At 54.5% G+C, this 22,764-nt stretch overlaps 8 protein-coding genes across 8 annotated transcripts; 4 read left to right on the forward strand and 4 right to left on the reverse strand.

The window, feature by feature from the left end:
* Positions 1–2,253: 2,253 nt before the first annotated feature.
* CGGC5_v015677 (uncharacterized protein) lies at positions 2,254–5,689 on the forward strand (the record flags this gene model as incomplete). Its single annotated transcript, XM_032020535.2, has 6 exons — positions 2,254–2,313; positions 2,366–2,482; positions 3,496–3,503; positions 3,558–3,971; positions 4,029–5,610; positions 5,666–5,689. The coding sequence occupies 6 exons, from the start codon at positions 2,254–2,256 to the stop codon at positions 5,687–5,689; spliced, it is 2,205 nt and encodes a 734-aa protein (XP_031882479.2).
* A 743-nt stretch (positions 5,690–6,432) lies between these two features.
* PIAS2 (E3 SUMO-protein ligase PIAS2) lies at positions 6,433–7,548 on the forward strand (the record flags this gene model as incomplete). Its single annotated transcript, XM_032020534.1, has 1 exon — positions 6,433–7,548. One exon carries the CDS (start codon positions 6,433–6,435, stop codon positions 7,546–7,548), a length of 1,116 nt encoding a protein of 371 aa, XP_031882480.1.
* Positions 7,549–9,025: 1,477 nt separating this feature from the next.
* Positions 9,026–10,693, forward strand: CGGC5_v015679 (uncharacterized protein; the record flags this gene model as incomplete). Its single annotated transcript, XM_032020533.1, has 1 exon — positions 9,026–10,693. The coding sequence occupies one exon, from the start codon at positions 9,026–9,028 to the stop codon at positions 10,691–10,693; it is 1,668 nt and encodes a 555-aa protein (XP_031882481.1).
* A 1,461-nt stretch (positions 10,694–12,154) lies between these two features.
* On the reverse strand, positions 12,155–13,332 carry TGL2 (Lipase 2; the record flags this gene model as incomplete). Its single annotated transcript, XM_032020532.1, has 2 exons — positions 12,155–12,963; positions 13,104–13,332. The coding sequence occupies 2 exons, from the start codon at positions 13,330–13,332 to the stop codon at positions 12,155–12,157; spliced, it is 1,038 nt and encodes a 345-aa protein (XP_031882482.1).
* Positions 13,333–15,442: 2,110 nt separating this feature from the next.
* Positions 15,443–16,834, forward strand: RSB1-4 (Sphingoid long-chain base transporter RSB1; the record flags this gene model as incomplete). The annotated part of the gene is made up of 4 exons (XM_066153305.1): positions 15,443–15,901; positions 15,958–16,105; positions 16,158–16,620; positions 16,681–16,834. The coding sequence occupies 4 exons, from the start codon at positions 15,443–15,445 to the stop codon at positions 16,832–16,834; spliced, it is 1,224 nt and encodes a 407-aa protein (XP_066007324.1).
* A 268-nt stretch (positions 16,835–17,102) lies between these two features.
* CGGC5_v015682 (uncharacterized protein) lies at positions 17,103–17,801 on the reverse strand (the record flags this gene model as incomplete). Its single annotated transcript, XM_032020530.1, has 1 exon — positions 17,103–17,801. The coding sequence occupies one exon, from the start codon at positions 17,799–17,801 to the stop codon at positions 17,103–17,105; it is 699 nt and encodes a 232-aa protein (XP_031882484.1).
* Positions 17,802–18,245: 444 nt separating this feature from the next.
* CGGC5_v015683 (uncharacterized protein) lies at positions 18,246–19,226 on the reverse strand (the record flags this gene model as incomplete). Its single annotated transcript, XM_032020529.2, has 3 exons — positions 18,246–18,343; positions 18,394–18,415; positions 18,585–19,226. The coding sequence occupies 3 exons, from the start codon at positions 19,224–19,226 to the stop codon at positions 18,246–18,248; spliced, it is 762 nt and encodes a 253-aa protein (XP_031882485.2).
* A 655-nt stretch (positions 19,227–19,881) lies between these two features.
* Positions 19,882–21,060, reverse strand: CGGC5_v015684 (uncharacterized protein; the record flags this gene model as incomplete). Its single annotated transcript, XM_032020528.1, has 7 exons — positions 19,882–19,890; positions 19,956–20,016; positions 20,085–20,345; positions 20,399–20,495; positions 20,548–20,638; positions 20,694–20,798; positions 20,848–21,060. The coding sequence occupies 7 exons, from the start codon at positions 21,058–21,060 to the stop codon at positions 19,882–19,884; spliced, it is 837 nt and encodes a 278-aa protein (XP_031882486.1).
* Between the last annotated feature and the right edge of the window lie 1,704 nt (positions 21,061–22,764).

The following is a 22,764-nucleotide window of genomic DNA, read 5'->3' on the forward strand; positions in this document are numbered from 1 at the left end:
GCGGTCAGACCGGGCTCAGAGCTGCGCAGAGGAACTGGTGCCGCACGCCGAGCGGACTTGTAGGTCGTCAGGGCGATAATCTGCTGCACGTTATGCGGACCCAGAGGTTTGCGACCTGGAGTAGACGGATGAGATCTCGGAGAGGGGAGACGTGTAGGCGCTATTCTTCTTATTTATTCAGGAGGCGAGGTCGAGGCAAGGAGATACCACTAATTAGCCAGTTTGAGGCTGTAAAGTGGACGAGAACGCGAGGATAAAGAACAGCCTTTGGTTGAGGATGTGGCTGCCAGAGGCGCCTCAAGCTAAAGTCAACGGGCGCCGGGTGGGGGAGGATAGGTAGACAGTGAGCTACCGGTAGATGCCCTGGGTAAGATACAGGTACAGCAGAGGCAATTGGCAGACGAGAGAGGTCCTACCTGGGTCACTAAAGCAATTCGGTCTTGTCCGTTTCTCGTGTTATCCCGGCTGGGCAGGTCCCTTAAAACCCGTGATAATGATGGGGAGAGGTGAGATGGAGTGTGCAATGAATGTGTTTGGATGTTGTTCTTGCCGTCCGGAACTGCTGGGGAATCACAAATAGAGTTCGTTGCTGCAAGCCGCAGATGGCGAATGACTTTGCAGATTTGCAGATGGCAGGCAGGTCTTCACCACGGCCTGGCACTATTCCGACTCCTCTGGGTTTTGTTTCGTCTTTCATTTGTTTCCCTGTCCATGATGAATCCGCGTCGTCGTCCGTCCGCCAACTTCAATACCCGTGAACCACTTCATTTCGACGCTCTCGGTGCTTACGTCTCCTGCGTTTCTGCCGTTGCTGGGACACGCATGTCCCGGCCCATTCCTTGCGTAAGGTAAGGTAGATGACCGAACGCACACTGGTGTTCATGTCCGCCCACGATCCCCCGCCTTGCTCCGAGCCATCGGCGTCCTCGAGCCGTCACCGGTTTCGCCATGGCCAAAGACAAGACCGAACACGCACCACAAGACCCAGGTCTACCAGGACTTTCCTCGCGGGTGCACTGCGAAGGATTGCATCTCCCGCGGGCTGGTTCCCCGGCTCTGCAAGGGTGACCTAGAGCACGAAAGCCGGGCCCTCTGCCAGATGAACCAATCATTCCGCCCAAGCACATCGGTTAACACCTCGTCTGCAAGGTGATGCTGGCCTCGTCGCTGCATTTCATCTACTTATTTTTTCTGTCATGAGCGCGTCCCGCCGTAATCACGGCAGACCCGCGAAATTGACAAGCCAGGGCACGCTGGAAGGTGTTCAAACTCACGTGTTGACCAGTCTTCAAGTTCCACAAGCCGGCGGCCGAGCAAAGCCTCCAGTCCACAAGCTGTCTGATAATGCAGCCACATCACGTACTCACTCGTAAAAGGTAAAGGTTAGGTACGGGGATGGGGTGGCTGGCTTACCTAATGAGCAGCTTGAACAGAGATTCGACTCTACTCTTGACGCTTGGAGCCCAGATGCATCCAAACCCCCAGGTCAAGCAACCAAGCAAGCACCTCAATCGGGGCTAGTAAAAGGGGACCATCGGGGGCGTTTCCCCAACTGGCCAGCTTTCACCGTGATCCGTATGAGATAATAAGGGCCCTAGGATCCGCGACCCCAACAACAACCACCCTTCGAGATGGGTATGCGAAAGTGCAAAAATGGCGTGCACTACCTGATGGACCTATAATAGAGTTGTATGGTACTAATGATAGACACGCGAACGCCGAACTGGTGGTGTGCGGTGTCAAGCTAAAGGTGCGGCATCAATAGAAACAAACACCTTGACAAGTCGAGGGCCAGCGAAACAAAGGACACACAAAGAAACGTTCTTGTCGCCACCTGACACTTGCACCGTCTTTATCCCTCACAAATGTATGACTGCACATTGTCAATGATGAGCCAAGCCTCGAGAGCTGGGATGTGGACGCAAGGGGGGTAAGGTGATTGGGGGATATCAGGGGATGACCATACCTTGAGAGAGAAAACAACTCGGAAATCGGATTGTATTGCGGGAATCTGGGGCGCAGAGGGAACATTGTATTGTGCTCGATATGCTTCCAGCTGCAAGCCATGATTCAAGGTGCGAGAATCCCGTCGAATTCTGGCTATTTGTACATGCGTACATACAGAAAGTCAATCACAGCATACGTGCTGATTACAACGATGGAAGGAGGTAATGAAGCGGCTGCGTTTGTGACTGGTGGTTCGACGTTATCATGACTCCATATTTACATGTCAATTGAGACGTCCTAAGCATGATGCTTTCTTTTTCCCTACCTAGTCTTGTCCGCAATCAGGAGAGTGTCTCGCCGCGCTTCGTCAGAACCCCCAAAATTGGCCTATTGCGTGCAACATGCTAACGGGCTGCAGCAGGTGGGAACATGTGGTCGCCCGAAGGCCAAGTTGCTGAACACCACAGCAAACAGCCATACTGCAACCTTCCATTACCAGCTCTGCCTCCCTCCCTCGGAGTTGGGGAAGCTTGCCGTATATCCGAATGGATACAGAGGCTGGTGCAGGTCACAGTGGGAAAGCTAGATAAACTACTTTTTATTTTCCCTATGAGATTGACTTTGAATTCGAATGCGGCAGCGCAGGTCAGTGACAGAAATTCGTGATCCCATGTTGAAAAGGGACAGCGCTATGCCCCAATCAGAGCCCGACCCGTCCTGCCCGCGTGCGGCTAGTGCGCAATAGGACTAGAGGACCTCCACCACCTGCCAAGGTCCCCCAGTCGCGGGCAGCCTTAGCCTACCACCTCAGCAAACACCACCTCACCTTCCATCCCACCCTAAATCTTACGCTGTTTGACTGTGGCTTTCTCAGCGCCGTGTGAAAGCTGGGCTCTCATCGTTTGGGTGCACCGTGCACGTACCCTTCGGCCACCACCACCACCGCTTCACATTTGGACAATAAGGTACGGCTGTCTGACATTACCTTACCCGCGTTCAGAATACCTTCCGACGACCATCTCTCCTCACCGACGACCGTCATCCGACGCCGCATCGCCCTAACACCTGCCATCGACCCCGAGTGCACATTTCGTCTAGATCGACGGTTGAGTGATTTGCGAATTCCCTTGGCGCCTCAAACTTCACGATCACCAGGGGGCAGGCGACACGGCCAGTCGTAGCCTCCTGGAAAACCTCAGAACGCGACAAATCCGAGCTCCAGATCGCCAAACCCATCAAACAACCCGTTCGAGAAGCACCTTTCCGAGACGTACAACCACCCGTTGCTTCTGCCCTCCTGGCAAATACACCCACGGTCTGCAGAGGTATCCAAATCTGGACGAAAAAAAGGGACAGAAAAGGCAGTCGCTCTGGACCGATTTTTGTCACAGTGCGACCCGTGACGGCAACGACGGCAGCCTCGCCTTCCCCCGAATCCATACCTAGGGACTGGCTCTGCTCCTCGCTACTTCCAGACAACATCTAAGGAAACCCGCGTCACTATTGCCTCTTAAAAGGCTCAAGTTTCTTTGACGCATCGGGACCTAGTCCTCATGGTGGGCATTCAACCCCCCCTCATCTCATCGCAGCTGTTGACCAAGACCCTCCAGTCTCGTCGAAGGTTCTCATCCGACCCCGCTGCGTCGTCGCCGCAAACCTCCTGAACGAGCCAACACTTGGGAAATGAGGCCGCAAGGTGGCCAGCAAGATTCGGTCGGCGGTTTTATGTCAGGCGCGCGCGTCGCTGCCTCGAACTCAACCCTCAACGCCTGGATGGGCCGTCGCCAAAAATCGTGGATGACTTCACAACCGGGCGCTTCACCGTCAACCTCGACCTGCCAGCATGAAAAGTCCGGTCGCTTGGGAAGACCACCCTCTCGGTCCCAGCATCCTCCACCACAAGATACCACGAACCCGACCCCCTCGACTCACGACAACGTCTCGCCGCAAACCGCTAGACCCCCTAATACCACACAACCCGATCCTGAGTTCTTGCCTACCTCCGAGCTCGGCAAACAGACACTGTACGCTACCACCCCTCTGTCTACAGACGATTTTCTTTTCTGACTGTTCATTTGCAGTGATAGTGCGGCCGCTCTCCCCTCTCCAGCCCCGACTGATCAACCGAGTCCGCCGACTCCAGCGTCGAACCAGCTTCAGCAGCAGACTCGAGATCAGGACCGTCAAAGCCCCGGTTTTGTTCTTAGGCCAAGCAACATCGCGGCTGGCGTTGCCGAATTCTTTGCGCAACAAGCTGCTGCCAATCGTCCCCCAGAGATCCTAGGCGGAGGAGGAGCGCCCTCTGGACAAGAGGCGTCGAATACGGACGACTATTCAGGATCGATGTTCGCACTCAATGAGAGTGATGTCAGAGATGTCGAGGTTGCTCTTAGCGGTGCTTCACCATCGCTGCAAAACCGATCTGCAACCCAAATACCCGCTCTCCAGAGCCCTGGAATACAAGAAAGAAGGCCAAGCGCGGCATCAATGCCAGAACCGCAAACTTATCCAGGCCAACCTTCGAATCCCGCCGTGCAGAATAGTTCCCCGGCTTCAAGTGTTACTCAACAACCAGTTCCACAGCAAGTTGTTTCTCAGCATGCTGTCTCTCAGCAGGCCGCCCCTCCGCTTCCGCCCGCAGCGCAGAACATCAACCAAGCAGGAATCGCAAACTGTTTACGCCCTGATGCGATGTCTCTTCAGCTCGAGAAGATTGTCCAAACATGTGTTGGTCAAGCGAATTCAACTCCTGATAACACAACGGGGCCTAGACTCAAGCTCCTCAAAGACGCTATTGAAGTGGGCGATTACTTCTACATTGCGTTGCATCAGCTTCTTTGTTCTTGGTCTTTCAGCAGGGAATGGGTAATTCACACTCTTCAGATAGACCCCTCAGTGGCAGATGGCGGCATGAAGGTTGTGCAGAACACTCTCAGAAGAAACGACAACATGGCAAAGGAATTTGTCTTCTTGTTCGCCAACTTCCCGGATTCACCCAGGTCAGGCTTGTGGAATCTGCCCTTCTATCGACAGCACATCGACAACGTTGGTGTGTTTCTCCGCTGTCTTCACAGCCAGTGGAATCGGGTCTTGATCCCGACTATGAAACCTGACAACGGCAGAGGCTATCCTATTCTCGCGACTGAGCTGCACTATCAACTGAGGCTTCGGTCTCCTGTGCTCGAGCCTGTGATCTTCACCGTCACACGGAGGCACATGGGTATTGCGGATGGTCCTGTTGCAGACAAGATGCAACAGCTGTTCCAAACGGACCTGAAGACCGACTATTCTAGGATGTCAGAATCGGATCAGAGCAACCTGAGAGACACGTTGATCAAGCGCTACAAACAACTTGTGCGCGAGTACCAGTCTCAATCTTCTCCCCAAGCACCATCCTTCATGTCTTCAGCACAGTCGATGCCAGCACTAACGGCGCCGACCCCGATGCCTTCTAATGTGGCAATGACGCCGGCCATGGTCAGACAACAGCAGATGATGAACAACGCAAGACGTCTTTCAGCTGGTTATCCCGGCACCCAGCTCACTGCCCCAAATCTGAATGCTCCTGAAGGGTTCGATATGTACCCATCTCCTGCAGCCCCGGGTAACTTCTCTCCTATTCCGCCGCAATACACCCTTCACAACCAAGGTCGAGTGGCCCAGGTTCGTGGATTGCAGATGCCCATGCCACGAAACATTGCGCGAGCGCCATCAACAGGGTCTCAGCTCAGCCAGCCCCTGACTCCGGCAGGCTCTCCTCTTCATGCCAATACGCAATTGCCGAACACGGGGAGGGTAGTGCAGACCCGAGGACAGACGTCGCCAGTTCTGCAAGCACCTCCTAGCGGGCTTTCTGTGTCGATGCCGACTGTGTCTTCTCCCACGCAGATGACATCTGGTCCCCATAGCCCAGCAGTGAACACACATTCTGGGTTCTTACCTCCCAATGGCTATCAAGGGCCGCGGGTGCCATATCAACAAACGATGCAACAGCAGATGCAAGCACAACAGTTGCAAGCCCAGCAGATGCAAGCCCAGCAGATGCAAGTTCAGCAAATGCAAGCACAACAGCTGCAAGCACAGCAGATGCGGCAGGCGAATCGTTTCAACTATCAACTCCCCAGCCAAGTCATGGGGTCAGCATCGCCACCGAACATGGCCACGCCTCAGTTTCATCAGATACCACAGCCATGGCCCCCTCAAGGTGCTACTCAACAACTTCCACCAAGGCCGCTTCAGGGTGCTACTCATCAAATAACACCAAGGCCGGTACACAGTGAATCTACAGGTCTGCCGAGTCCAATACCTTCAAGTATTCGGGGGAGGGCACCAGCGCCGCGGCCCAAAGGCGCCATCTTTCGACCGCCTCATCAACATGTTCCTCTGGATCAGATACCACATACTCCACACGAACCGAAGGCTTTGGCCAATTCTCTACACCAGGTCGACGTCCGAAGCCCTAGACGAGTGCCACGAGAACTCCCCATGAAAGATGACCCGATGCCCCCGCAAAGACACTATCAATCTGTCAAAAGTCTGGCATTGGGCCCCGTAGCAACAACCCCTCGCTGGGAGTTGCACAAATTTGATTTTATGGTTCCAGATGGTGTCTTTGACAGGCTCTGCACAGATCGTTTCCCGATCGGCCAGCAGATTCCTGTTTCGCAATACTTCAACGGCTCTCTTCGATATCGTCTCCGTCTCTGCGCCATACGTCTGAAGCAAGGCCAGGAAACAGTACCAGAGGCCGCTTGGGCCGTGGCCCCCACGTATTGGCCCGATCACATCTCCGTCGTGGTCAACAAAAAGGTCATGAAGATTCGTCGCAAGCAGCACAACGGCCAAGACCAGCCTGTGGAATTGACAAGACATCTTTGTAGAGGGAGCAACGCTATATCTGTCAGCATAGCCCCCCAAGCTTGTGCGCGGAAGGCGGCAGACACGACCTACTTTATGGCTGTCGAAGTCGTCGAAACCCTCAACCACCAGAGCATCTTCAATATGGTGACGCTTAGAGGCGTCATACCTGTTGACTCAACCAGAAAGCTCATTCAGGACCGTCTGAAGCCTCCACAGAACGACGGGGATGATGAGCTGGCTGTTGTGGGCAGCGACCTCAGTATCGATTTAGCTGATCCATTCAGCTCTACCATATATGAGATTCCAGTGCGCGGCGCCGCATGCACGCATTTGGAGTGCTTCGATTTGGGCAATTGGCTGAACAGCAGGCCGTCCAAGCCCATGTGCACATCCCACGGTAACAGCTGCAACCGGCCCTGTGGCGGTGGTGAACTTGGCCCCGAGCCATCGCTGGTGGACAGATGGAAGTGCCCTGTTTGCGACGGGGATGCTCGGCCTTACAGCTTGATGATGGATAGTTTCATGGCGGAGGTGCGGAAAAAGCTAGAGGCTGACCGGAAGCTCCATACGAAAACGATATTTGTGGCAGCGGATGGGACGTGGAGGCCAAAAGTGGAAGAGGCCGGAGATGACGAGGGCGACGATGCAGAGGGTGTTCCTGGAAGGCCGCCAGCAAAGCGCGCGAGGACTGGGCCGTCGCCCGCCGAGGCACCGGCGATTGAGATCATTGAGCTGGATTGAGGATATGCATAAGTTTGAGGCCATTTTGGCGCGGGATTACTAGCGGCATACGGGATACGGCGTTTATGAATCCCATCCTCAGACGAGGCACTCGGGATGGAGTTTGCTTTTTGCTATGGCATCGGGGGTGCCGAAATGATACCACCTACAACATCTGGGCGTTGTAGGAATACGCAGATGTGATTGAGCCTCGATGAGGATTGAAAGATTCATGTTACTAGTTTTGGCGCCCTGTGCACCGGGATGGTCGTTCTAGAGGGACACAGACGATGTTCCTTCGGGACAGAAGCGGAGGGGACATGGGCAGTTATCACAGCGACAGTAGGAATAGACCGATCAGCACCATATCCGAAGTGGACGGTATTTGAATGTTCTTCATTTTGTGAAAGTTATCAGCCGGAAGCTCGGGATAGCCAGGCAGTTTGGGTTGGGTGCACGTCTCATGACCAACGGAACGCCCAAGATTTGGCAGCGGCGTCTATTTAAGGTGCGACCGAGGTCGGCAGCGTCGGCAAGAGCAGGACCGGGACTCCCTTAAGTTAGGTCGGGTCGGGCAGACAGTGCAGCAGTGCAGCAGTGCTCCAATCCAAGAAACGGTAGTGATTGGGCTAAATCCCCATGACATCAGCCCTGCCAGACTTCACTTGCTATGTTTCCTCGGATTGAATACATGCCTACAACTACGCAGTATCTGTAATTGTCAACTCATCGAGCCAATTGTCACAGTGTTGCGTCGTCCGTTCCTCTGCGCTGCGACTGCCCAACTTTGCCGAGGCCCGTACATACCAGGCACGTTTGACATCTAGGGTGCCTGCTCTCGTAACATCCAAACATCCATTAGCTTCACTGCTTCAGACGAGCAGCTTGAAGCTTGCGCCTCACAGCGTCCCATCCTAAGTCCCTGAAGTCTCTGGCCCCGAGGCAGGTCAGCCAAAGCAACCATACAACTGCGACGGGTTTCACGCCCTTCCATCAGCTCCGGCAACGAGGCTTGGTGAGAGAGGCTGAGCCACGCGTCTACGTCGCCTCTCAAGCCCTCACGCAGGGTGTCAAAAATCTTGGCTTTGTTTGCCGTTCCGACGACCCTCATTCCAATTTCAGGGACGTCGTTTTGAATCGAACCCAACTTTTTTTTTCCTCCCTTCCCCTCACCACACAATTAACTCTATGCGCCTTGGCTATCTGACCTCACTTTCGACACACTTCAACGACCGCGAAAAAAATACCTAAAAAAAGGTCCACCCCACTCTGCCCCTCCTTACCTTAGGTACCTTACTTGCCGACTCGCAAACAAAAAGCTATCGCTCGGGTGCGGTGCGCTCATTCCAGGTGAAAGGACCTGTTTGAGGCCATTTTCACTCACCGTCGTTCGTCATTGATACTATTGACGTTTGGGGGATCACCAGCCACATCATTCTGCGACGGAATAGAAATTAGGCGACCGCAGACCACTCAAAAAGTGGACTGAGCGGACACCATGTCGATCCGCATAGCGCTCGACAACCAGCCCGAGTTCTACACCAATCTCGACAACCTCGCTGGCCGCGTTGTGTTGCATCTCAGCCGCCCCGAGCAGATTGGTGGCATCATTGTCAAGCTCGAGGGCGAGTCCAAGACGGCCCTCGGATTGCCTCAGAATTACGATGACCGCACTCACCCGCGCCTGCCGCCCGGAGGCGGCCCCGGAAGTATCGCTAGCGAGAACCACAAGATTCTCTACCGGGTAGCGCAAGTCTTTCCAACCTACGAGGAAGATCTCGGCGGCGGAAGCTCCTCTATGAGCGGGAGCTACGTCATCCAGGGCGGCCAGCATGAATTCCCCTTCAAATTCAAGCTCCCCATCAACAATGCCTGCAGCGACCCCGTCGCCATGTCCAAAATCGGTGGTATCGGCGGCATGGGGGGCTTCGGTGCGGGCATCGGTCCGTTCGGACTCGGAGGTGCCAGGGTTATGGACGGCAGTAAGCAGCTGTTCCTCCAGCATGTCACGAAGACCCTGCCTCCGTCGTTCACCGGCTTCCCCCGGCAGGCAGAGGTGCGCTACTACCTCAAGGTCACTATCCAACGGCCAGGCTTTCTCAAGGAAAACTGGCGGTACCAGATTGGCTTCAAGTTCATGCCCATAGAGCCGCCCCGGCCTCCGAAGACGTCTCAAGAAGCCTACGCACGTCGGCCTTTCACCTTCAAGCCGCGACCTCAGGGTCTGCAGAAGAAGAAGAGCTCCCTTTTTGGCTCCGGCAGGGACGACAGCGCACCTAGCAACGGTGACGCTGTTCCCCCGTCCATTGAGCTCTCTGCGCGTTTACCCCATCCCTCGATTCTGACCTGCAACCAACCTCTCCCGCTACGTCTCATCGCCAAGAAGCTCATACCCTCACACGAACAAGTCTTTCTCACCTCAATCCAAATCGAGCTGATCGGCAAGACTCATGTCCGGTGCCACGACCTCTTTAACACGGAAGTAAGCAGATGGGTCGTCGTGACCCAGACAGGCCTCAGCGTGCCCCTCCTGGACGACCCGACCTCGGACGACCTCACCCACGAGTCCATCATCCCAGACGACCTCTGGCGCAACATCCCGCTACCCAACACCGTTGCACCTAGCTTTGTCGCCTGCAATCTCCAGCGACACTATGAACTCGACATCCAGCTGGGTCTCTGCTGGGGCAAACCGCCATCCACGCGAACGTTCTTGGGCTCGAACAAGGAAAACCCCGCCGCGCAGTCCATTTTCCTCCCGTTGCACTTCTCCAAGGTTCAGGTATACTCTGGCATTGCGCCGCCGCCGCAGTTGCTCGAGGCTCTAGCAGCACAAGCCAACCGGCCGTCCGCAGCAACAATGAGCCTGCCTCCGAGATTACCGCCTCGTACTTCACAGTCTGCACCCATCACCCATACCATGGGCCGTGGCCAGCAGCAAAGGCCTCAAGCGCCTCAGCAACCGCACCCACCGGCCGCGGCAGCACCGCAGTATGACCCATTATACCCTCCCCAGATGGGAACACCGGGTGCTGCGGCGTTCGACGACGCACCGCCGAGTTACGACGAGGCACTGGCGGCAGGAGCAACAGGACCGGAGGAGAGACCTGCGTACAGCGGCGTTACGAACGAGAATGCGCCGAGTCAGATCCCCGAGAAGAGTTAGCCCACGCTTGTTGCATTGAGACTTGAGAGATTGGGCGCGGGAAGGTTTAGACAGAGGGTTGGGTTTAATGATTAATGACCGGAGAGCGGTGCCGGATGGACGAGACAAGACAGCGACGCCATCACAGAAAGAGTTCAGAAGGGGGTTTTGTGTTGTTTAAGCCTTACTATACCTTGAGATGAGTCCGTGGGCTCGCCTAGTCCATGAATAGATTGAATTTTCTTCATCCTGAAGAAGCCAGTATGAAGTCGAACGAACGTCTGGCATAGGGCAATTAAACAGCACTTGACAGTCCATGATGGAGACAAGACAACTTGGAGGTGTCAGCTTAACAGCATGCCGAGGCGGGCAAACCCCTGGTCAACCATTGCAAGCCCGCCAAGAGAGTGCCGTGATGCCAACTGACCAACATGCACCGACACCAGCTCATGTGCGCCATGCAGACTTGGTTCCTTCCCGTCCACGTCGGTGAGAACACGCACACGCCCAACGGGCTTCAGGAACACGCAAAAGTCCGCCGCAGGTGGCGTAGCGGACCGCCTCGGGAGGATGACCCTCCCCGTCTGAATACGGCAACCCTCGCCCGCCCAGTCCGAGATGTGATTCAATACAAGAGGAGATATCAAATCAGAGGCGGAGGGCAGGGCTCGCGATGCGATCGCCCGTTGTCCGGTCCAAAGATCTACGAGATCTTCCAGGCACGCACCGCACCTACATGGCCACACCGACGACAACGACAACGAAAACAAGCAAGCCACCCCTGCTACCAACAGATGTTGAGATGTGATCACATATGCTCTGTCTTACGCATTCCGTATACGGATATTGCCCACGGAGGGAAGATTCACAAAGGACGAGAAAAAGGTGACTCAATCAAGCTTCCCGTCGGCATAGACGCCGGCCGTCGTGTGTGAATGAGGCACAGCGCGGCCAATCAGGGCTCGACAAACGTACATATTATTGTTTGAGCGAGAGTGGAGGCTGGGCGGGCGTGTTGGTGGTCAGTATGTTGTTGGTTCGAAGCCCACTGTGTGCTGTGCTTTGTGCTGGAGTTGGAATCTTGCCTGGACGTATGTTTTTTTCTACCGGGGTTGGATGCAGGCAGGGTTGCGCGTGTGTTAGCCTACCTTGGTTGGTCTGGATTTTACGACCGGACTGGAATGACTGGTAATGTGAATGGTAATGAATGGTGGTGTTGGTGTTGTTCTTCGGCTGTGATAAATTTGCGAGGTTCTCGGTCAACATCCACCTGTATTGGTGCATTCTTTCCGGGGATGTTCCAATGGTGCAAAGCTCATTTCGCTGGGCTTGGATTTTGGCAATGGCTAATCATTCAGATGGATGACCTACCCACGCTCGATGCTATTGGCGCTCTCTTAGTTACATATATTCAACTGAAAATCGCATAAATATCACAAAATAAGCATTCCTCCTCTTGCACCTAGTGACACTTTTGACACCTCACAGCCCCTCCTTGGCCAACATGTCTGCAATATCTAGGTAGAATGCAACAGCGTTAAAGGTCCGCGTCTGTCCCATCAAGACCTTCCTCACCGTCCACCGCACCCGGTTGGACCAATTGATCAGGTCGAGATGGCTAACGTCGACCAGCGTGCCCTTGTAGTCGCCCCACTGGCTGCTCGCAACGCTAACCAACCCGTCGTTGGCGCCCTCGACCTCTTCCAGGATGCGATGGCTCTGCCGGAACGGACTGAGGAGCGGGGGCGTGCTCGTGCATGCACCGTAGCTAAAGTACCTCACCTTGTCGCTGTCCGGAGTCTTGGGGTTGAACTCGCCCTCCATGTACTCCCGCGTCAACTGGCCAAACGCCTTGGTGCCCAGCCCGGCGCGCTCTATCAGGCCGTAGAGGTTGGCGAGCTTGATAGGGCCCTGGCCGTTGATGAGGAAGTCGGCAAACGCGCTCCCGCGGTGCGGCGTGGCGACGGTCACGAGGCTCTTCACGTCCACGTCGGCGGGCTTGAGATGAGAAATCATGTAGCGCGCGTCGAGCCCGCCCATGGAGTGGGCAATGATATTGACGGAGCGGCCGCGGGCTTTGGCGGCGATGTCGGCGCCCAGCTTCGCGGCGCGTTCCTCAATGGAGCCCGAGGGCGGTACGGCGGCTGTGATGACGGCCGGGTTGCCGGCGAGGGCGCGGAGGGCGTCTGAGATGCCGTGCCAGTAGTGGATTGGTGGGACGTACGAGCCTAGGCGCAGCTCGGCGAAGCCCATCAGTCCGTGTGCGAGGACGATTGGGTTCTTTGGTGTGTCTGGAGAATGTGTTAGTTATGGGTGGGTGGAGAGCCATGTAAGTGCGCGTGTGTGCGTTGGGGGCAGAAATGGGGCAGGAGGAAGACGGGGAAGACAGAGGAGAGAGAGAAAGTGGAAAGTGATCGGAGGGGTGTGGTACCATAGTGTTCTCTCACGACGGCAAACTCGTCCGATATCTGTTTGCCCAGGTCTCTCAACCTTGGATCGCTGTCGTCTTTGGTGAGGACCGGGGTGGTGGACAGGTTCCGAGTTCCCCGGCATGCTAGAGGGCGAAGAGACGCGGCTGGCGCACGGGTGGGGACAAGAGCGGGCAGCGCGCGAGGAGGGCGGCGGCGGCGGCAGAGGCCCCTCGCCAGACATGCGCTCATGGCATGGAGGATGACGAGTCGATGGGACGAGGTGTACAGTGCTGAGTGTAGGTTGCGGGTGACTGGTTGTCGGCAAGATGTGATTCAGTCTCGGCTCGCGGGGCAGGGCTTTAAGCGGGCAAGTGGGTGTGAAGGCTGGACTAGACGTAAGGTGCCGCGCAAAGTACCAGTGTATGAATACTGTGTGCGTTCCTGGAGGAAAGAATTGCGGGCGGGCTGGGTGCGACGGGCGGCGGAAACGAAGGAAGAAACCCGTGGTGGTAGTGAATGCGACTGGAAGGTCCTAACAGCGTTGATAGGAGGCGTGTTTCTCGCCAAGGAGTTTAAGCGCCCGGGATTTGACGTCATGCAGACCGCGGCCAGAGAGGCTTAGCGCGATCGCGGGAGTCTCTGGTTCTCTCGGCCGACGACCCACCGACTACAGCGGACGCTAGGGTGCTCAGTGGATGGGCTTCCCGCACTATCCACCTAGAGGCCAGAGCTTCTTCCCTAGACAGGAAAACTGGCCAAGGATGATTAGCAACTGCATGGCACTTGTTGGTTGGGCCTCATCCTTCAAGACCACCCAGGGCAGCATCTGGTCAGTGTCCCGGTTCATCTCTTCAAAAGAGTAAAAGGTAATGAGATTGCTGTTGGAGGAGGGATGGATGGATGGATGGATAGGTGCATCATGCAGCCTGCAGTGCGTGCGCACACAGTCTGTAGCACTGCACCTGCCATGACCGGACTTGGAGGGGGAGAGCAAATCTCGGGTCATCCCTCTTGCGTCCCTGGTCTCCTTGTTTCTCCCCCTCCATCTTGTGCTCTCTTCATCTCTTCATCTCTTCATCTCTTTGTAATGGGCTGGTAATGTCCGCGCCCCAGGCTACACAAGACCAGCAAGGGCACCTGGGAAAGAGAAGGGAAAGGGAAAAACAAATTCAGGCTTCCCCAACCGCAACACCACCAACCCCGCCCGCAAGATGCTCTGCGTTCGCAAATCAAGTCCACCGTTGGCCAATTTCCCCGCTTCAGAGACACGTCGTGGTCTGCTGCTTGTTTTCCACCCCCCAACCTACACCTTCCCAACCCAGATTGTGCGGCGTAGCAAAGCTTTCGACAGCAAGCACTGGCTGAGAGCCAACAACGTTGGGACCTCCCTGAGCTGGTCGGTAGGGCCAGGTGAGAAAGTGACGGTTGCCGTCGCTATTGGACGAGAGTTTCCCTCAGGCCCCCTGGCTCACCCTCACCGGCCGACATGGACCAACATGGGCCTCGCAGAATGACCAGCCAATGTAACCTCCCCGCCAGCGTTGCCCGTTGGATAAACAGCCCGCAACCGCCAGCCGTCCGCTGGCCATTGGCCCGTGACCTGGCTCTGGAGAGGGTCTTGATCTGCAAACATTTCCAACCGTTGCACCGTCGAACCGTTCCGCTGGGACGGCCGCCTGGCCTCCCTCCTCGCCCACCGCACCCGCACACATTGTTTGCTTGAATGCGTGCCTGCTTGCTTGCTGCTCTGGCGTCCAAGTTTTGTGGTTTCGATTCCTTCACGGCAGTTGGAAACCTTTTCGCTGGCTGTTTCTGCACATTGGCGTCTGACGGTGGCGTCAAAGTGCTCTTCTAAGCAGCCCCTGGTCATCGTTGTGCCAGTCACTGAACGGCATCAGTTGGGACGAGTTTGACTGAAGAAAGCTGCTGTTGGTACAACGTCTCTTCCTAAGTGGATGTAATCCATATCGGATGCAACCGCGGAAGCTGATGGTGTGCCCCTTTGGATTGACCCTGGCCTGTCCTGCGTGAACCACTTCTGCCCGTCGGACCGCCTCCTTCATGGCGTGTCCGGAGCCATCCACAATCGACCGTATCCTTCAACCGCAGCGGCCACCGCAGATCCAGCCTGCTGGAATGAAATGCTTGACCTCTGTGCCTTCTTGAATGTTGTGTCTGCTTGCTGGAGGTGGTTCGGCCGCCAGTTGTGCAAATCCCGACGGCCAGCCTGCCGTGTATATATCCCAACAGCCCGGCGCGCTTCTCCTTGCCGCCTCCCTCCTCTCTCCTCCAGGCATGCCCGACCAAACAATGGTAAAGGTACCGCCACTGTCGCCTGTCAAGTGAGAATACGGACACAATGACAGGCGACTGCAACGAAAACTGCCCCTTCCGAGGAGGCTTCCTCGACTATGAGCCTTCGGCAGTTGGCAGCGCCATCTTCTTGGCGGCTTTTGCGCTGTTGGTGCCGCTGACCTTCTTCCAAGGCTACCGCTTCAAGACGCCTCTCTTCGCTTCGACTTTGGCCACGGGTATTCTGTTGGAGGTGTTGGGATTCGCCGGAAGGCTGAGGCTGAAGAACAACGTCGCCAGCGAGACATCCTTCACGTTATGGCTCCTGGGTTCAATACTCGGCCCGACTTTGATCTCGGCAGCTCTCTGTCAAGTCCTACCTCACGTCGTCGCCCTATATGGTCTCGGTATCGGCTTCACGCGCCCCAGAGTAGCCGGATTATCGCTTGTCTTTGCCCTTCTTCTCGTCGTTGCTCTGGAGATTGCCGGTGTTGTTGCTGCCGTATTTGGCCTTGGTGGTGTTCAGGTATGAGTGCATCGTGTGAAGCTCAAGTTCCGATCCATGTTAATCAGGGGTGACAGTCGACTACCATCCTCCTCGCAGGCCTGGGCGTTCAGATCGCGGCGCTCTTGCTGTTTATCGGTTTGTACCTCTGGTTCACCCAGAAGATCCCCGACCCAAAGCACATTGCAGTATGCCAACAGCCGAGGTTCAGGCACTTTGTGAAGAGTGAGCCAACCAGATTCTCAAGAAAGCAAATATCAAGCTGATCGATTCCTAGTCATGCCGCCACTCGCTGTGGTCTTGATCGCACATACCATCTACCGTCTCGTCGAGTATGGAGAGGGCCTCGGCGGCCCTCTCACAAGGACAGAGGTGGCATCTCTCATTATCAGCGGCGCCCTGCCGTTTCTTGTGTGTATTGCCTTGTGCATCTACCACCCTGGAGCGGCGTTCGGCCGCGCTTGGGGTCTCACATCCCCGAGGCTCCGCCGCCAGCCCCTTCGATCTCGTCGTAGACAAGGGGGACCATCGCCTCTTCATTCCCCGACCGCCCCATGGGACAGACACAAGGGTCCCCGTCAGCCTGGCTTCACGGCTTCGAGATTTCCGGAGAAGAAGATGTCCCCGGTTGGCGTTGGACCAGTTCCCTTGCGAGACTCCACGATGGCGAGCAAGGTTGCTGGTAGTCCTGGTGAAAGGTCTGCAATATATACAAAGATTGCCAGCAGCCCTGGCGAGAGGTCGGTGACGTATCCGAGCCCAATTGCTGAACATTATAAGCTGGAGACGCCTCACCATAGCCCACCTTTGCAAAGGCCTCAGCAGACGAATCAACCGTCACCCAAACACAGCCCGCCATTCCAGAGGGCTCAACAGGCGGGACAGCCGTCGCCGAAGCGAAACAGCAATCGTTCGAGTCAGAATCCGATGGTGAATAGCGAGTCTCTGTGGTGAGACGATATCAGGGGCGGCTTTTTGTTCTTTTGGAAGCGGGAGTTGACATGTCTAAATGGGATATCCTCTCGTTGCGGTAGCGTGGCGTTTATTGACATTGGTGGATATTTGTTGCTTTATATACCGGAAAACTCCATTCCTGTGCTTGGATCGGGTGGCCAGAGTTGATCTCAGTTTCGGTAATTACAATCCTTTGAACTGCTTGACGAAAAGGAGGCGCTGATGATAATGTGATACCCTCGTGTGCTGTGACCCCATCGAATCTTTCTCACAGATTCCGGTAACCTAACCACTTCCTCCCCAAGGCATACAGCAGGCCGAAGAGCGCGCCCCCAATGTGACCGGCATGCCCCACGCCGGTCTCGGTTTGGGTGCCAAGGCAGAAGATGTCCACGGCGAACATTGCCAGTGATACTTCGCGCAGAGATAGCACGATGTTCGTCCCGGAGAGACGGACTCTCATAGCCGGATACATGGCGGCCAGGGCGATTCCGAGGCCCGTCAGTACCCCACTGGCTCCGACAGCGGTGCTTTCTTCTGCGGTCTTCCTTGGGCGCTGGCGCTGCGAATTCCACACAAAAGCCGCGCTGGCGGCGATGCCGCTTCCTAGAGCAAGTATAGCAAACCGAAGCGGCGACGTTCCTCTGGCATAGAGGTGTTTGACATACGTGCTATACGTAGACATGTTGACGAAGAGGTGAAGGGGCTGGATGTGGCTGAAAGCTGAGGTGATTAGGGTGACCGACTGAAGGCTGCTGGGCCTGAGCATGAAGTTCTTGTTGAGGAAGTCCCTCAGGCGCTGTCGACTGAAAGGCAAGGGTATCGAGGCGAGTGCAGGGTGAAGCGCAAGCAACCAGGCGATGTGGATGGCGATGTTAGTTAGGGGAACGCCGTAGAACACCACCGTCCAGACAGGCCCCAAGCCACGTGCCTGCGCCAAATAGTGACTTTTTGAGAACGCCGCCATTGCGAACTTTGAATGCTAAGTCGTTAGATTCGTATTGGTGTGTGGCGAAGGAACAGCGCTGGTTGGGCGTTGGCGAGAAAAAGAGGTTGAAGTTGCTCTGAAGTAGGTTTTTTGGCTGATTACTACTAACTTGAAACCGAAAAGAGGATATATGCTGAATGTATGGACTAGTAGCAGGTTTAGCTCGCGTTTGTAGAGCGCCTCTACTACTAGATTTGAGAATGTTGAAGCGAATAAAAATGGACGATCACCAAATGAAGGTGGTGTTCTGATTTGGGTAGTATTGCGGAGCAAGCATGGAACGACAAGGAAGAGATAATGGTCCGTGCGCGATCTAAGTACTGGTATTTTACTGAGCACCTCCTGCTGCAATATCGCAGCTCGTTGTTACACCCTCCCCCATCTCAGTGCATGCTCCTTTCCGACGGCTCCCTCTTTTGACCATCAACCGTGGCAAATCATAGCGCACAGGAACAAGTGCCCATGAGAAATCGGGTTTCGATTGGGTTTCCATGCACACAATATCCCTTTCCACGGATTTTCTATCTGTCATGTCAGCGTAATGGCCCGTTACTTGTTTAGTTGTACGTACCGATCCCGGCAAGGTAAGCGGTCTAGCTGTCGTGGTGACTGTCTTTAGACTTTGCAATGGGAACACTCGGGATCCAATATCCGCGTGCGCAGCCCTTGGGAGGTTTGGACCAGTTCTAAAATCGGTTGCTCCTGTGAGATTGCTTCTTCACCTTCTGTCTGCCGTTTATTCGCAGTGCCGACAAGCCGGACTTGTTTCTCCCAGAGCGGCTTCAGTGTAGTTGATACAGGTCCAAACTCCAACTTTTCTAGGGCAGTTGGGTAGAGAAACACATCTGAGCTGAGGAGTAAAAGCTCATCATGATCGTGGCCAGTGTTGCGATCGGCCAAAGGGAAGTGGTTCTCCCAATGTGTAGGTAGCAACATGACCTTGAGCTTAGGAAACATCGAAACCTGACATTTGATTTCCTCGGGCTCCTCGCACAGTGTCCATATGCCACCGAGCAATATGGCTCTATCGATTGATTGGAGAAACCTCGAAGTATGGTGCAATTGGCTGCGCAGGACCGATTCGATGAACCCCAGAGGATGCTGAAAGTTGGGAACCATGGAGTCGATCTTGGGAAAGACAAGAATGTGTGCGGCGAAGGTCGGTCGAAGGGGGTAACAAGGCAGCGGCGAGAATCTGTTGCGGACCATGGTTTGAGTCATTTGGTTGACCTGGGAGACGGATCGAATTTTGAGGAAGCGGCTTCGCTGAATTTCGTTGGAGTTATCGCCTGCCGGCTCGTGGTATCCGAGGTAGAAGAATGGATCACCCAGAGAGTCAATCATGCCGATCAGCCATGATTGTGACGCGGTACTGGATTCGACTTCGTCGAGAAAGGCTTCCATGATGAGGATAAAAACCTCAGGAGGAAGTGCTCGTCGTAAGCCTCCTTCTTTCTTAGCAGTGAGCCGGTCACTCATGCTGGCAGTGGTAACTTGGCTTCGCAGGGGGCTGTGTGGGGGAGAGGGAGAAAGACGGGACCTCTCGTTTGTTCAAGCAGCCGGAAAACAGAACTGGCGAGAGTGACGGTTGGCGGCCTAGTCGTGGTCTTGGGAAAGACCCCGAGAGGGAAGGCGCGAGCCAAAAATGGAGTGGAAAGGAAGGCGCCGGGTTCAGCCCTTTTCATCCCTCATCTCACGTTGATACTTTCAGATTCCTAGTATGGAAACAGCGATCCTCGGTTTCAAATTAGTACAATACGTGGCTCAACGCTCCTGCCTCGCTCTAACAGCCCCAGTATCTCCTTCCTCAATTCTCCCATCAGCCTGCCCCGGCACCTTATTAACCGGACCTTCTGTCCGTCCAGTGATAGTCTCACTTCCCTTTTCCAAGTCAACCAGTTCAACGCTTTCGTGTTGACCATTGACGGCAGGCGTCCCGGATTCTACACCTTCCTTCGGAGGGTGTCCTGTAATCCTTGCCCAGCGATTTAAAACACTTCTTCTCTTCGATTCATCCGTAGATATCCCCGTGACACTCTTCCCGCTGGGCTTGGTCGAGTCAAGTTGACTGCGCAAGCCCAGCTTGAATGATGCATGCCGCAACAAGGGCTGCAGCGCTGGAAAGCATCCTACCCAGAGACCAACATGGAGCTCAGCGTCTGTCCATGCAGCGACAGACAGCATTTTGTAAGTTCTGGAGGAAGTCAGAGATTACCCTCATCATGAATATCAATACAATCTGATTTCAGTGCCAATACGTACGTGTTCACGGTAAAGTCTGTCGTCGTGATTATGGCAAACCTGACAATGCCGGTGGCAACACCGAATATGCCTAGCGAGAAGATAAGAAGGATCTGAACCGACTTTACTCCCATCTTGAAGTAATTTGTCACCACCCAAAGGGGGAGGGCAACCAGCATGCAGTCGACAAAAATGCAAACAATCGCATGAGCCATCATTAGATCCCGCTCTTCTCGCTTGTCCTTGCATTCTCGCCATGTACTTGCATAGTTGAATACCTCGCTGCAGTCTCATGTTTAGTCGGGATCGGAATGCTTTGGAAAGGAGGTGCTCACGGTATTTGCTGGCATTCTGTCAGAATGAAGAAGAACCCCGTCAAGCTGATGATGATGACGATGAGCCTAAGTCCCCATATGCTCCAGGTGTAAATCTCTATCACGATGATCAGCATCGAATCGACCAAGCAACGGTAGAGCAAGCATACTGGCTTTGCACAGTCGTGGCAAAAATGCTAGAATTGACAGCCGAACAACTCCTGATGCAATAAGGTACACTAGCTCCATGATGGTGAGTCTCTGTCACGCTCCGTCAGCTTTCTGTCACCCCCAACTGCAACAATCACCAGCCCACCTTCTGGAACTGTAGCAATGTATCTTTGGGTACATCTTCGATTTGAGCGCCGGTTCCGTAATGGGTGGTGTCCATCTCCAAGGCGGAAAGAGTCACGCAGAGCGCCTACGTGGAGGATTAGTCGGTGATATCTCGTACGAGTTTGTGAACATACCCATGCTAGAACCGCGAGGAAGTCATCCCATCCCAAAGCCTTGACGATAGCCTTTCGAACATACAACCGCAACGATATGAAAACCGTTGAGAAAATGATCAAGGCCAAATTCAGGTTGTAGATATGGTGCCCTTTCGAGTTAGGGTGCCATAACATGGAGTCACTGGGGATGACCATGTCGTTTTGGCCTCCTTCGACCCACTTGTGAACCATGTTGTCTACAGCTTCGAGGTGATCTAACCCACTCAACACTCGCAACACCAAGACACTGTGCCGGTTATCCGGGGGGCGCCTGTTTTTGAAAGATTCTGCAGAGACCAACGTTCAGCCAGCTTATATCACGTGGAGCATGGAAACGGCAAGAGATCATTGTGATTTCTTGAAGAGCAGAGACATGCCAAGCCACTTTGAATGCGACGGATGGTAAGGCACAAAGTGACGGGAATTTTCCTCTTTGGCTAGGAAAGATGAGATCCAGAACGTGGAAAACCTTGGTGGCCAGCCGGATACCTCGCCGACAACCGCCGAACGCCACTTACACCGCCGACCCCGAACACAGGTGCCTACTGGCATGGTATGCCAAATGCAGAAATACATGCCTCGATGTAAGTTGCCACGTGAAGTCTCCGTAAGCATATGTCGCTGTCGTTGAGGGCAATGCATCGAACACTTGGGGCTTCTATGACTTCTACGGTACCGCCACTGAGTCACCTCCCACAATAAGAACCAAGTCCTCGATCTCAACGTGTCTATGTCGTATTATTATTATCGCCAGTCCGTTGGCGACACCAGCTGCTCTCGGCATGTCTCATTCCAGGAGCTCTGCTTACCCGAGCGCCATGAGCATTTTTGGCCACTGGCCTGCTAATTTACAGTAACGGACGTCTTGGCAACCGATAGAACCTCGTGCTTACGGTTAAATCTTGGCCTGGACCCTAAATTGAAAAGGATGCTTTCGTCTAGGTGTAAATTTCGGTGTCGAGACGCAGACGCCTTGACGCTTTTCGAGCACAGCCCCAAAGCTTGCACCGGATGTCACCGAGGAATGCATGTCACTGCATCTGTACGAACGACGGCACGATGGACGGTATGATGATCAAAGCTTTGAAACATCCGTATTGATGCATTTACATACGTCAAGTGCGACAACTGCTTCCTCAGATAGCGCTGAAGGGGCGGCATAAGTTCATCGTTTCCCTCAGCTTCGTCTCTTAATCTATTCAGACGGGAAGTTCTTGATCTGACAGCTGCCATTTGCCGAGACCTTATTTTGACATCCAACGGTCTTTGCAACATCAGAAAAAAACACCCGGTCTGGACTCATCGAACCATACGGCAGACAAAAGCCTCAGCTAGGTACGGCCAAACATCTTGGATACTTCAGCCACCTCCCAAAAGTCACCGGTATCCCACATACTTTTCCATTCTCTCATCACAGAGAAAGCTTCATTCGGCGGTCTTGGCATTCCATATCCCTTGACGGATGCGGATGTAGTTGATCCATATCGGTACTTTCCCTTCCGATTCCAAATCCTTGCGTCACTCTATCTGCCACCGACAACTGTAAGACCTTCTCGAATGCTGAATAGAAGCCTTTTCTCATTCCATTGAAGCCTTGGCTCCGTAACCGTTTTTTTTTTGCGCCCAAATGACAACCGTGAGCTGAGGGAGGCCGGGGAGGAAAGAAGGACGTGATAGCTCTTTCTTTGTTCACGTGGAGCTGACTTCAGACCAGGGCTCCTACCTCAACGTTTCTGCCTCTTACAGTAACGCCCTTTGTCGCCGTGAATTGCGACGAAAAGCCCTGGACTTTGTAACGACAGATTCCATCATTGAGAAGCTAGTTTTCAGGACTCCCTAGGGTCTGAAATCGGACGTTCCTGCCAGAAGTTTCCTCCAAAGGGAGAACACTCCCTC

The sequence above is a fragment of the Colletotrichum fructicola genome (assembly GCF_000319635.2).
Source record: "Colletotrichum fructicola Nara gc5 chromosome Unknown KSG_Nara_v1_contig10, whole genome shotgun sequence".
Lineage (NCBI taxonomy): Eukaryota > Fungi > Ascomycota > Sordariomycetes > Glomerellales > Glomerellaceae > Colletotrichum > Colletotrichum fructicola.